Source organism: Gastrolobium bilobum, unplaced genomic scaffold, assembly GCF_033153095.1.
Source record: "Gastrolobium bilobum isolate Gb01-03AN ecotype WA unplaced genomic scaffold, APGP_CSIRO_Gbil_v1 utg15403, whole genome shotgun sequence".
In the NCBI taxonomy this organism is placed as follows: domain Eukaryota; kingdom Viridiplantae; phylum Streptophyta; class Magnoliopsida; order Fabales; family Fabaceae; genus Gastrolobium; species Gastrolobium bilobum.
Window position 1 is genome coordinate 499,358 of NW_026898870.1, and position 14,540 is coordinate 513,897.

Sequence of the window (14,540 nt, forward strand, 5' to 3'; positions counted from 1 at the left end):
TCTAAACAAGAATCTTTCTTATGTTAGAAAAAGAGAGAGAGAGAAATGTTTTATCCGCTATAAAAAAAGACACAAATTAAAAAGGAAGAGAGAGAGAAAAAATTATGTGTTCTTTTAAAAAACACAAATTTAGATTTTTTTTAAAAAGAGATAAACATAAAAATGTGTGAGTTTTATTGTAAAAATAAAAATAAATATGTGGATCCCACTTTTCTCTCTATTAAAAAGATCTAATTTTATATTCTTTAAAAAAGATACACATTTTTTCAAAAAAAAAAAAAAGCAAAAACAAAAACAAAGGTGATGCAAATCAGCCATTAGTTGAAAATGAATGGACTAAGCATGGTAGATATAAATAGAACAAATTATAAATTAAATATTTAAAAATTTTGGATTATTATGGATTTATTGCTTTAGGCCTATTTAATATGTGAATGATACTCGGTATTAAAAGAAAAAATATATGTGAATGATACTCTCCTTAATTTGGTATGATGTTTTTTGCTCGGATTGCTTTAATGGAAATTCTTACATATTCCATTTCCCTCCTAAAGGGGTCATAAATGTATCAACTGTTCATAGGACGGTTCTGATGTGTGTTTTTTTTAACCATTAATGCCAGTGTGGTCCAGAATATGATCAATTATTACACATGCATATCCCAAATCTTGAATTTCTGAGCAAGTACATTTTTAAGAAGATAATTCCTGGTTGGTTGGCTCGGGATATATTCGGTGACGGAGATGCACGTACATTTAAAACTTTTTTTTTTAATAACGACAGTTAATTTTCTAAAAAGTATCAAAATAAAATATTTTATAGAGCGATCTAATAAAAGCAAAGATAAAAATATTTTAAAATATATGCATAAATATTTACTGAATAAATATATTTTATTGTTATACTATAATACAAAATCTTATATAAAAAATTATATGTTGCATTAATTATTTGAATATAAATACTTTGTATAAGTATTATTTACTGAGAGAGTACCTCAAAAAATATTACTCACTTAGTATTCAATCTACTGCGCGTGAATATGTTTGAAGGAAAAAAAAAATGTAAATTTGGGCCCGACTGAAACCGCATATTAATTTTGTTCTTCTACTTTTTTCGGAACTTTTTAATATTTTGTCTGAGGTTCCTCTATTACTATTTCATGTATTGATGTTGGCACTTCACCATATCCCAGGCTTGGCTCTTTACAATGTTCTCATGTGGTACATTTTTGTAACTCTCTAATCTTTAACTTTTGTTACCTTTATTCCACGTATTGAATTGATGTTAGCACTTTACGATATCCCAGGCTTGGCTCTACAGGATCAAGGTTAGCTTTACAATATTCTCTTGTGACACCTTTTATTTTTAATTTGTTATACAGTAGTGCACTTTGCACTTTACAATGTTCCATGCTCTTTAACAATATTCTTTACCTAGTGGAATTAATACTGGAATTAAATTCTAATTTCTTAACGCTATGCCATTCAGATCATTTTTTACCTTGTGGGGGGTTTAAATTATGTTGTACGGTGTGCTTTCTACCACGTCTCCTATGCTCTCTCTGCATCAGATGGTTATTGGTTGCATTTTTTTTGTCACTATATTAACTCATTTTAACCCGAAAGATTGAACCTCCTAATTATATAGGCTTTTTCATTTCATTGATTATTGTTACTTTTTGAGTAAGTTAATCTAAAAAACTGTTTACATTAATTATGGAGTAGTTAAAACTTGAAAGAAATCTTCTAAAATGATCATTGACATTAAAATATAAATCAACTTCACATATCCCATAATGGCTTACTGGATGAAATCATGCCCGTAGTAACCGACCTAAGGAAGACCAAATCGATTTACATGTGACTTTTATATTTTTAACATATATGTGAGCTCACATTCGTAGCTTGACCCTTGAAGGTTCATGAATCCATTCAATCCACTTAAATATAAAAAGAAAATATATGAGGCATATTTTAAGAAATTCTTTAAATCACTTTCAAGAAATAAAAATAAAAATCAAGATATAGAATGCATTCCATAAATCGGCGAATTTTTTACTGTATTCTAAATTAACCTTTTACTATACTTTTTTCATCACCTAAATATTACCCAAAACCCATATATCTTTGTTTTTTTTGGTAATACATAGAGAAAATAAACTAGGCTAAAACAAAGCGAGGGAAAGCTACTCCCCTATAATCTTGAAGAAATCTATCTTTGCAACCTACAGGAGGTGTGTCAAAAAAACTGAATATCCCAGTTTGCAGAAAAAGCATGCGTAGCTAACCAATCAGCTACACCATTCGCTTCTCTATAAGTATGAGAGACATAAACCTGCCAGCTTCTCCCCAATAATTCCTTGATACGTAAAATCAGTCCATGTAAAGGATGTATCTCAGTATTTTGATTGGAAAATAAATTAATTGCAATTGTAGAGTCACCTTCAAGCCACACCTTTCTATAACCACATTCCCAAGCTATTTGAAGACCCAAATAAGAACCCCAAATCTCAGCAGCAACCGATGAACTATGCCCCAAATTCTTTGAGAAACCAACTAACCAATCACCTCTACAATCTCTTATAACCCCTCCACATCCAGAATGTAGTCCACCTTGAGCACAAAAACCATCTGTATTAATCTTTATCCACCCTTCCAAAGGAAACTTCCAATTAATGAAAGTTTGAATCCTAGGTGATTGCAACCGAAGACCGCCTTGATTCAGCAGCAATTGAGCTTGGAAGTAATTATCTCTCAAAAGAAAAGCTGAACGAATAATGCTAGAAGGATCAGTCTCCAAATGCTTAAAAATCCATTCATTTCTTGCTTTCCAAATTAACCAGCACATAATACCAAAAAGAGTTGACCAATTCCCAGACACCTGCTCCATGTAATCAGTTGAGAGATTAAAATGTAGCCACTCACCCAGATCTTGCGCAAAGAAGGATTGCCACTTATGATGAGGAATCAGATGACACCATATTTCCCGAACCTTCCAACAATCTCTAACCACATGAATACAATCCTCGTGACCATAGATACACCGAGAACACAAACTATTATCAGAAAAGTGACGACGCAAGCGTTGAGCATTAGTCAAAATGTTATTCCCCAACAGCAACCAAAGAAAAGTTTTAACTCTAGGTGGCCCATTCCAACCCCACACTTTGTCCCAGGAGCAAACTCTCAACCCTTGAATATACCGCTGCTGGAGACGTAAAGACTGGTCATTTAAAAATAAGTAAGCAGAACGTACCGTAAATCTACCATCAGCAGTCAAAGCCCATATCACACGGTCACTACCACCAAGAGGATATGGAGGGTGAATATTTGCAATGTGCATGCAAACCTCAGGGGGAAGAAGATGAACAAATCTAGACCAATTCCAGGACCCTTCCTCCGTAACATACTGAAGAGGTGAGCAATCAATTTCCTCATCTGGGACAACCTGCAAGACAAAATTGATTAGAGGATCAAAGTGTGGCACCCATTTATCCTTCCAGAATAACGTGGCATCTCCTGCACCAATTATAATACGAGATCCATGCACCACATTATGCCAAGAGTTACAAATAGCCCTCCAAAGAGGAGAAGAGTTGGTAGGAGCTGTAATATCCGGAATTAGATACTGAGGAACTCTATATTTATTCCTCAACAATCTAACCCACAAAGCATCTGGTTGCGTCATCAAAGCATGCCCAAGCTTCATAATGAAAGCTTTATTAAATTGTCTCATATTTCTAAATCCAAGACCATCGTCTGCCTATGGTAAGCACACATTATCCCAGGCAACCAATGCCATCTTCCTTTGATCTGGTCTAGCTCCCCAAATAAAAGCTCTAGTTTTCTTCTCAACCTCCTGACAAACATTCATGGGAATTAATCCTGTCTGCATGGAATAAGTAAGAATAGTGCTTAAAACTGATTTGGCTAAAACAATCCTACCTGCAAGAGATAAGGTAGATTGCTTCCAACCATTCAGACGCTGATTAATCCTCTTCATCACATGATCATAAGAACTCTTAGAAATTCTTCCATGGTGCAATGGAATACCAAGATATTTTCCAAGATCCATAGTTAGGGAAAAACTCGTCTCATTACTTATCTCAGTGGACCGAATGTGACTGACATTCCTCGAGAAAAAAATCTTCGACTTCTCCCTATTCACTCGTTGACCAGAAGCCTTACAAAAACAATCTAGAATAGCTGGAATTATTCTAGCTTGCTCCATTGAGGCCTCAGCAAACAGAAGAAGGTCATCAGCGAAGAAGAGATGAGAGATTGGTGGCCCATTCCTTCGCAATACCACAGGCTTCCAAGTCTTCCCTTCCATCGCAAGATTAATCATTTGTCCTAGCCGCTCCATGCAAAGAACAAAGAGATAAGGCGAAAGAGGATCACCTTGACGGATACCACGAGAAGGAGTAAACTCACGAGTCATGCTACCGTTCCAAAGCACATTCATTGATGCTGTTGTAACACAACACATAACCAGATTTATAAGAGAATCTGGAAAACCTGCATCAGATAACGTATCACGAAGAAACTCCCAGGAAATTCTGTCATAAGCCTTCTCCAGATCAACCTTTAGAATCATCCACCTTTTAACCCCTTTCTTCTGTCGCATAGAGTGCATAATTTCTTGAGCCACAATGATATTATCAGTACCTTGTCTCCCAGGAACAAAACTACACTGGTTAGGCATAGTAAGCTTCCCCATTACCTCTCTAAGCCTATTTGCAACAATCTTCGTAACACATTTATACACCACATTGCACAGGCTTATAGGACGAAACTGGGAAATCATCTCAGGCCTGTCAATTTTAGGAATAAGGCATAACAGTGTTTGATTAATGGATCTAACTTTCTGTGGATTAGCAAAGATACCATAGACTAGCTCCAAAATTGCATCCTTCACTAACTCCCATCCCATCCCAAACATAACAGCCTTCACTTCTTCTGCAGATGGGACAAAATTGAGACGGGATAATAGAGGAACATCCAAAACAGGAAACATACCTCTAACAGGAAACTGAGGCTTGACTCCATCGTCTTCCGTATATAACTTAGCAAAATAATTCGCTGCCAAGTTAACAAGAGCTTCATGATCACCAATCCAACTACCGTCCTCATCTTTTAACATATCAATCCGGTTTCTTCTTCTACGAGCAACAGTACAGCTATGGAAAAATCTGGAATTACTATCTCCCCACGCCAACCATCTAGCTCTAGATCGTTGAAACCAAGTAAGTTCTTCCCTAGCCAAAATGGTGTTGAGCTCATCCCACAGCGTCTTCTGTAACCTCTCCAGAAAATTACTCGGGGAATGAGATAAACTATTGTCAATACCACGCAATCTCGCATACATCTCATGCTTTTTTTTTCTGATTAACCTGGAAATACTGAAGATGCCAATCAGACACACGACGTCTGAACGTGGAGTTCATATCCACCCAACTCGAACCTGCTTCCCAACAGTCCTTAACAATTCCAGTAAAATCATCACTAGTTAACCATGCAGCCAAAAAACGAAAGGGATGTGGTCTATTCAAATTAGACTGCAACGGACCATCCCATAACAGCAAAGGACGGTGATCAGAACCATAGAAATTAAGATGAGTTAATCTACGATTCGGAAAACCAATACTCCAATCCTCATTAGTCACAACTCTATCAAGTCTTTCCTTCAATGCTCCTCTCTGCCAAGTGAACCTAGGACCCATTGCACCAATATCAAACAGACCACAATATTCCAGACACTCACTGAAATCAATCATACTCCTCCAATTCGGTGCACTACCACCCTCTTTTTCATCCCTGCTAAGATAAGAATTGAAATCTCCCAACACCATCCAAGGACCACTACATTGCTCCTTAAGGTTTTGTAATTCCGACCAAAGAACTCTTCTCTCCAACAGCCTTGGACTTGCATAAACGAACGTTGCAAGTTCTAGCTTACCATTTTCCTTCCAGAGTAAATTGGTGTGAATATACTGATGATGATGCTTTAAAATGTTGACTTGGACAATATCAACATTCCAAAGTAACCAAATACCACCTATATAACCCACTGCTTCAGTAAAAAAGTAATCACTAAAACCAAGTCTTCTAATTTTATGACCTGCTTTCAAACCACTAGAACAGGTTTATAAAAGAACTAGAATATCTATTTTGTGTCTTTGAACAGGATCTTTTATTAAGGGGATGAAGCCTTTCTTGCCCACACCCCTACAGTTCCAACAGAAAACAAACATAAAAAACATCATCATAGTAGGACAAAGAACACACTAGTTCAAACTCGTATAAACACGAGTAGCACCTAGGGCTTCCAAACTCGCCCAGTCCCCTTCCCCTTTATAAATGAAAGAACCCATGTCTACCGCAATGTCATTCACCGCTGTATTGACTGTCACTTCAATTGGTGTTTATTAATTTAACTAAGGGATAAACTAATCTGAATATGTCTCATATTGTGACGTAAATATGATATGGATTCACTGAAAAACAAATAAAAATAAAAATAAAAATGGAATCTACTTTGATTCTGTGTCACCCAGGAGAAAAGTTTAAGTACACTTATAGCACTTTTTATTGGACGAGGCGGAGGAGAAAGAAAAGATGAAAAAAAATAAAATTCAGATGTTCCTCCCTTAATAGGAGGATCACCAAAGTCTCTGTCCACCTTAAATTTTTTTAAGAAAAATTATCTCCTTTAACATGAGATTAGTTTATTCTTTTAACTAATTATTTAAAAGTAGCTATCAAACTATTTTGAACGAGCTTTTAGTAGAGAGATAAATTTTAAATTTTCGTAAAATTGACAATAAAAATTTTATTTACTCATGTTTGCTATAAATATTGTAAAAATTTTCGATAAAATGAGATTTCCATAATTTTATTTTGTTAAACGGATTCGCAAGTTAGAATACCATGAGGTGTGTGGTATTCTTGGATTCACACTGATGAGAAATTGTTTTCAATTTTTTTGGACAAAAATACTATTGTTAAAACCCTAGCGTGGGTCATAGCAACAACACTGACAACTTGAACCCTTCAGCGATTCGAACATCACATGTTTCTCCATCAATACCACGACCACGACGAAATGGGATGCTTTCAGTGAAGGAAAACCAACGAGGCAGGTGTTGTTGTTAACAGCAAGTTCCGTATGTAATATTCGAGTTTGTAATAGTATTCGAGTTTGTAACTATGCAACTGTATGTCGTTGTTAACAGCAAGTTCCGTGTGAGAATGAAAAACTTTGGAGCAGGTGCTCAAATATAGGGTGCTTTGGGTGAAGGAAAACCAACGAGGTCAAAAAATCACCAAGATGTACCATTGCAAAAACCCAAATTTATGTCGTGCTTGAAGAAGTCTGGAAATCGTGCTTATAGAAAACTTTTATTTTTTATCGTGCTTGAAAAATCTGAAAGCTGGGTTATAGAGGTTTATTTTGTAAAATTAAACCACATTCTCTGCAATATTTAACTATCAACCAAACATATAATCAAAAAATTTGAGTTAATATTCCTGATAATACTTTTAGCTATTCATAATTTCCGAGAATAAAAAAATTTCTCATTTACCATACACCTCATAATTTTACAGCATTTCCCTTGATGCTCATAGATCTCTTGCTCTTGCTGCTCACAGATCTCTTGCTTGGGATTCGATCTCTTTCCCTGTTTCTCTTTGAAACTGAAGTATCTAAAACTAAAAAAGCGAAAAAGAAAAAGCAAACTATTCCTTCACCGTTGTACCTTTTCAATTGCAAATAAATGGCATGAATAATTTGAGAAGGTCCAAAATTTTCAAAGCCTAAAAATTGAAGAAGATGGAAGTTTTAGAGTTTTGAACCAAACTCGCTGCCTGAGAAAATGTTCATGTCATCGACATTCTGTGGTAACGAGTAATACGAGAATGGCATGTGGCTCTGACTTGAGATCAATCAATCAAATCATCTTTTTGCCATTGGAGGCAACAATATCACTAATTCTCGCACAGCACCACAGACATTCTCAAAAAAGCAGTAAATCATGAACTATTCCAAAAAGAAAAGACGAGAACAGAATATCAAACACTTGTTTTCCAAATACATTCTGATTCCTCACACATCCTTCTTAATGAAGTCACTGAATAACCTTGCTTAAGCTTCTGAACGGCTCAAATTCTACCCAATATCTTCCTGAGCATCTATCGCGTCTCATAATATAATACCGGGGATTAAAAAAAAAAACACTCAACAAAAGATATGATAATGCATTCTCGTACCCATTGTTTTCTTTGACCAGACTATAATTGATACAAATTCTGATCCGTACTGGTAAATATGAGGATGCTTAGGAGTTGAAAAGTGTAAACAAAATCAAATATTTCTGTACTAATTTCACTAAGCATAGAATGACCAGTAGTTTCAATTGCAGTTTGAAAAATAATACATCGTTTTAATATATAGGTATACTTATAAACAGATTACAACGCATTTCACCACTTTAGTGACTGAAATCTATCACGCAGCAAGAGGTGACTTACTCTATACTTCACATCTCCGATGGAGAAGAGCAAATATTACAGTCGATTCACAACTCAAGCAGTAATCAATCAGAGGAAAATGAATAGATTTAAGAGGAAACATATCAAAGCAAACACTTGACTGACACATAACCTCTAAATTATTTATTATCCATTCCAAACAAGGGTTGAACCATGAACCTCAGATTAAATTCCAGACACTAAGCATGCCCAACTTGCCTATCCCATTGAAGGTCTGCAGAAAATTCTGCAAGGGCAGCTCGTGGATCACCGTTTGAAACAGTCCAGTAGTATTGAGCAGTGTCATTATCAACATGCATGCTTTTCTTCAAGGAATCAAACACCCTTTTCTTGCTTTCTTCAGAGGACATTCTGTATGCCATATATGTACTCCTTCTATCTGGTACATCATCAGGATACAATACTGCGACTTCTCGTTTAGCAAACACATCCAGCTCAACAAAGCATGTTCTGTTGATAAGAATATCAGGATTACTAATAGGGATCAATAACCTTTCCCTTGAGTATATACCATGATCACTCATCATGTTGTTCAGGCGTTTTATATCCATTACCTGTCGTAACATTAAAATATAAAAAAAGAAGAAAATTTTGAAAATATACTCCACACAACTATAACAGGGCATTTCCCTTTTTCAATCAATAAGTGAACATTAAGGAAGACAACAATTTAATTTAATTAAAAAAAAAACTTAATTAAAAACATTTGAGTTGAAAGGTGAGAAACATAAACCCTAAGATGTGATCGGAGAAGCAGACACACCTGAACGGAGTACTTGACGGCAAGACTGGCGACGCTGTCTCCACGCATAACCCGATGGGAGATGGCGAATTTCCCCAAAGTGTTGTCTCTCCAGAAGCTTCCAGAGAGTGGGTCTCCAAGCACGTTCTTCAATTTCAACGGAGCAAGGAAAGCTTTAGTCACAATGTCCCTTTGAGAGGCCACCGAGTTCCAGACTCGGCATACGCACCTCGCCCGAGCGAGATCCGGGACGGGAAGCTTCTCGAAGATGATTCGGAGGATGTCGGTGGAAGATAGTGCCGAAAAATGAGAATTCATCGGTGAAATTACAGTGGAAGAAGAAGAAGAAGAGGGTAGGGTTTCGGGAGTGAAATTAGAAGTCATGAGATGCCTAAGAATGTCGCCATCGTCTTCATCACAACAACAACCCATGGATTATGCAATGGGAAAAGATGTGTCCAAGTTTCTATGCCTTGTATTCACCCTCCATCCATCATCCATGTATATGTAGATATTTTAAAAAGATTATTTTTATTATTTAATTAATATATATGTAATAATATATATTTTTAATGAAAAAAATAGTTTTGCTTTTGTTAGAAAAAAAATTCTCATACTCATATAAAAATTAGTGGATATCACAAATATTTTATCTCTTTTCTTTTTATAATGGAACTCGTTCACTTTTATATAAATAGGGTAAGAAAATTTTTTTGCATCAAAAACATTAAACTCATTTTTGATTTATACAAATTTTATATAGCTACAAAATTTATGTGTTATATTTATGAATCACGGATTCATATCTATGGCATTAGAATTTTAGTTTTCATCCACGGTAAATTTTATTTAATCGTATTTTTTTAATTAGGAAAATAATTTCACTATGACAATAGTTGTTTAAATAGATAAATGATTATATCCATATGTCAATATATAATTAGATGATAGTATGAAAACTTTCAAAATATTTGAAAATTAAAATCAAATATATAAAAAAAGGTTAACAACAAATTATTGGACATTCTTTATTAGCAAGTGAGATTTCACCTAATAATAATGAGAATATTAAATAGTGGGGTTATTAATATTTTTCTTAGAGTGATTGATAACTAAAGATGCTACGAAGGAGTAGAGCCGTCAAAACGGGCTCGGCTCGGCGTGCCAACCCGCCTAACTCGCTAAACGGGACGGGGCGGGCTGAGTTTTTCAACTCATCTCAAAAGCGGGGCGGGGCGGAGCGGGCTCATTTTTGGCGGGTTGATGGCGGGCAAAGGCGGGTCGAGACGGGTCAGTGTAAAATAGGCTCGGACTGGCGGGCCAACCCGCCTAACTCGCCAAACGGGGGTAGGGCGGACTGAGTTTTTCAGCCCACTTTCAAAAGCAGGGCGGGACGGGCTGACTCATTTTTTGGCGGGGTGGGGCGAGGCGGGGCGCCACTTTGCCACCTCTATGAAGGAGAGCCTCGAGAGAGGGCACGATCGATACGGAGGAGGGCAAGTGGGAATCCTGGTCCCACTAATCCCATGTGTAGTTACCCCACATTAAATATATTTTGTTTGATTAACTTTTTTTTTATACATTGATGCAAACAAAAAGTTAAATGGGGAACTTTCAAGTTAGAAAAAATACTAATAAAATAAATCATTAAAAAGACTCTCACACAATCTTTTAGGTAGTGTTTGGTAGAAGTTTTATTTTGGGATTGATGGAAAAGTGTAAGTGGATACTGAAAAATATCACGTTTGGTTCAGGTTTTAAAAAAAAATACTAGACAAATAGAATGAATGGGAAAATGACTTTTGTGTTGATGTTTGGATGAAATTCACTGTTACAAAATACCACTTGAGATGTGGTATTTTGAGATAACTGGAGAAGTGAAAAAATAGGTACGAAGTTTCTCCCGAACATAAATTTTGCAAATTTAAATATATTTCTCTGGTAATATTTCGATCAACCAAACATCTTTTTTTAAACTTTCACATCAAACTGATTTTCTTACCATTTCCCCGGTTATTATATTTCTCTAGTAAAAAAAAAATTATTCTCTACCAAACACCCCCTTAAGGTTTTGGATTAAAGTGATTCTTTACATGGTATCAGAGCTCAGTGACCATAAGGTCACGAGGTTTTAAAAAAAAGAAGAAATTATGCCTATGTAATATTCATGTTTTAAGCCCAAGGGCTCTTATATGAGAGAATGTATTAGAGAATAATATAAATTATTAAAAAGGCTCTCATTCGAAACCTTAAGATTTTGGATTGAAATGGTTTTTTACAGTTGTTGCTAGATAGCATTTCAATTTATTTTAAAATAATAATAATGTGATAATATATAAATTTAGCTTTAGTCTTTTATTCTTTTATTTTAATTCATTCTTATTTAACACGATCAAATTATGATCATACTTGATTATTAAATATTTTAAAAATGTTTTTTTTTTAAATTATAATATACAAAACTTTGGAGTTTGAAATATGTAAATAAGTCCCAACTCCAATGTAGTCCAACCAAATAAACTTAAATTAAACTCCAAGGATAGCTCAGTTGGCAATTGAGCTTCCAAACATTTGATTGGGTCAGAGTTCAAATCTTGATTCGCAACAAGCACCAAGGCATTGCTGGTCTTTGAGTGCCACCCATGTTTATTAGGTACTATTTGAGGATAGATAACACACTTTTAAAAGTGGGATATGTTGGAAAAACAAAGGAGACTCTCGCGAAATTTTTATAAAATGACAGATTTTGAGTGAACTTTGGGAGAGCATATCTCTCTCCATAAAAGTTCAATACGGACGTACCATACACCATTTTAAATCTTGAGATGTCAACTACCTTGTGTCAAAATTTGAGAACCATAGGAGTAGCATTCTGTCCTGTAGAAGTCGTTGAACATAGACTGCCCTGGAGTCCCCTGTACTTGGGGCTGTCTCGACCGGCTTTTGGGAAAATTATTCTTGCTCCAATTATTGGTCAAATTAGGTGCATGATATGTCAAATTGAAGCTTGAGGTGTCTAGTTTTTTGTATAAAAATTTGAGAGCAATTGGTGGAGTGGTTTGTTTGGAATCGTTCAAAGAGTGAGGGATATTTGGAGCCCTGTTTGAGGTTGGCTGACAGTTTATCTTGCCCAACTTCAAACGGTGATATCCGGAGCAAACGAGTACTTTTTGGAGCGTGTGATAGCTTGTTGGAAAGATAATTAAGTCTAAAATAACATACTAAAAGATGAGAGGCGCGCGACAAGTGAATTTTCCGTAGTAATCATAATACAAAACCATGTTCGGATAGTTAAAACCATAAAAAAGAAATTTTGGCTAAGTAGGTTTATGGGAACCCCTTAGTGATTTGAGAGAAGTATTATATGATATTTAGGCAATTTATATTATTATTTCGCAATTAGTTTTCAGTTACGGTCACAACTTTTATTCATTACGCTTTATTATTGTTTTAAATGTTCGCGTAATGAAATGAAAAAAGTTTACTCGCATTTTTTATAAATGAATTATTGTGATTGTAATTGCGCTTAATATCATAATCAATGTTAACAATACCGGTACGTAACAGGCTGTTACACCACTGGTCTCCATCTTGTCTCCTTCATAACTCGTCGAACACGGGCTCTGATACCACTGTTGGGTCAAGTCGGGACCCTCAAGTCAATTGCGGAAGCGAAACAGTTGTGATTGTAACTAAGCTTAATATCATAATCAATGTTAACAATACTGGTACGTAACGGGATGGTACACCACTGGTCTCCATCTTGTCTCCTTCAGAACCCATCGAACACGGACTCTGATACCACTGTTAGGTCAAGTCGGACCCTCAAGTCAATTGAGGAAGCGAAAAAATAAAATGCAAGAGAAGAGAGATAGAAACGAACACAGTCAATTTGTTTAACGTGAAAAAATCTTCTATAATGTGAAGAAATAAAAACCAACGGGATACTAGCCCAGAATCAAACTTCCACTATAAGAATAATGGGTTACAATAGTCAAGCTTCCATAGTCTTTCACTAGAGGTACAATCAAACTTCACCTACAATGATGATAATATCAAACTTCCCTAAAGAGGTCTCACTCTAACTTATCTCTAGAGGTATTCAAATTCTTTTTCTCATATCTCTAAACCTCACACACTAAGCTTATATAGGGGAGAGAGATGATCTTATACATTGAATCACTCAAAAGATGTGTCCCTTGAGCCTAGGGGTGACAATTTGGGTTGACCCGCCCCGCCTCGCCACCAACCCGCCAAAAACGGAGCGGGGCGGGTTGACCCGCCAAAAAATATGGGTTGGAAAAATGAACCCACCCCGTTTTATGGTGGGTTGGCGGGTCAACCCACCAATTAAAAAAAAAGAATTAAAATTCAAAAATAAATTATATTTTATGAATATTTCTAATATTACTTTATTTTATTTCACACTTCTATATATTTTTTTAGTCTCAATCTTAAATGTATATTAATATTTGTCAAACATTCTCTAAGAACTTATATATAGATAACATTTGTCATAAATAAAATTGTTATTCTTAATTTTTTCTAAGTAGTACTAAGATAAAAAAAAAATTGGATATCACAAAAATTTAAGGACTAATGAAATACTACCTAATTGTAAGAAAAAAAAATATATAACCCGACCGGTCAACCCGTCCCGCGGCGGGTTGAATCCATTTTAACCCACTTGTAGGCGGTTTAACCCACTTGTAGGCGGGGCGGGTCGAGGTGGGTTAGTGGATTGAAAACCTCAACCCAACCCGCCCCGTTTTGGCGGGTTGACCCGCCGGGTTCAACCCATATTGCCACCCCTACTTGAGCCTTATACCTTCATTTATGGAGAGATATTAGTGATATGACCCTTGAGCCTTGCACCAAAAATAAAAAATTCCAACCTCGCGTGAGCCGAACATTGAAGAAGGAACAACTCCCAAGGAACAACTCCCGAACATTGAGCCGGGTTCAACCCATATTGCCACCCCTACTTGAGCCTTATACCTTCATTTATGGAGAGATATTAATGATATGACCCTTGAGCCTTGCACCAAAAATAAAAAATTCCAACCTCGCGTGAGCCGAACATTGAAGAAGGAACAACTCCCAAGACATTCATCTTGCCGTCATGAGTCTGGGATTGCAAACGCAGTTGTTGCTACAGTTTTGTCATTTGACAAGTCTTAATGTAAAGCTTAAGTGAGAGATGGATGCAGTCTCAAGTTGGTGCTTAAATTGTATTATGAATA

At 35.9% G+C, this 14,540-nt stretch overlaps 1 protein-coding gene across 1 annotated transcript; it reads right to left on the reverse strand.

The window, feature by feature from the left end:
- Nucleotides 1-8,400: 8,400 nt before the first annotated feature.
- Nucleotides 8,401-9,775, reverse strand: LOC133284926 (F-box protein At1g55000). The gene is made up of 2 exons (XM_061482062.1): nt 9,319-9,775; nt 8,401-9,109 (listed from the first exon to the last, which is right to left on the reverse strand). Exons 1-2 carry the CDS (start codon nt 9,727-9,729, stop codon nt 8,735-8,737), a joined length of 786 nt encoding a protein of 261 aa, XP_061338046.1. The 5' UTR covers nt 9,730-9,775; the 3' UTR covers nt 8,401-8,734.
- Nucleotides 9,776-14,540: the final 4,765 nt, after the last annotated feature.

Coding starts and splice junctions, on each gene's coding strand:
- LOC133284926 (XM_061482062.1), bottom strand. CDS start 9,729: ATGGGTTGTTGTTGTGATGAAGACGATGGCGACATTCTTAGGCATCTC. Junction 9,110..9,318: donor CCGTCAAGTACTCCGTTCAG/GTGTGTCTGCTT, acceptor ATGTTACGACAG/GTAATGGATATAAAACGCCT.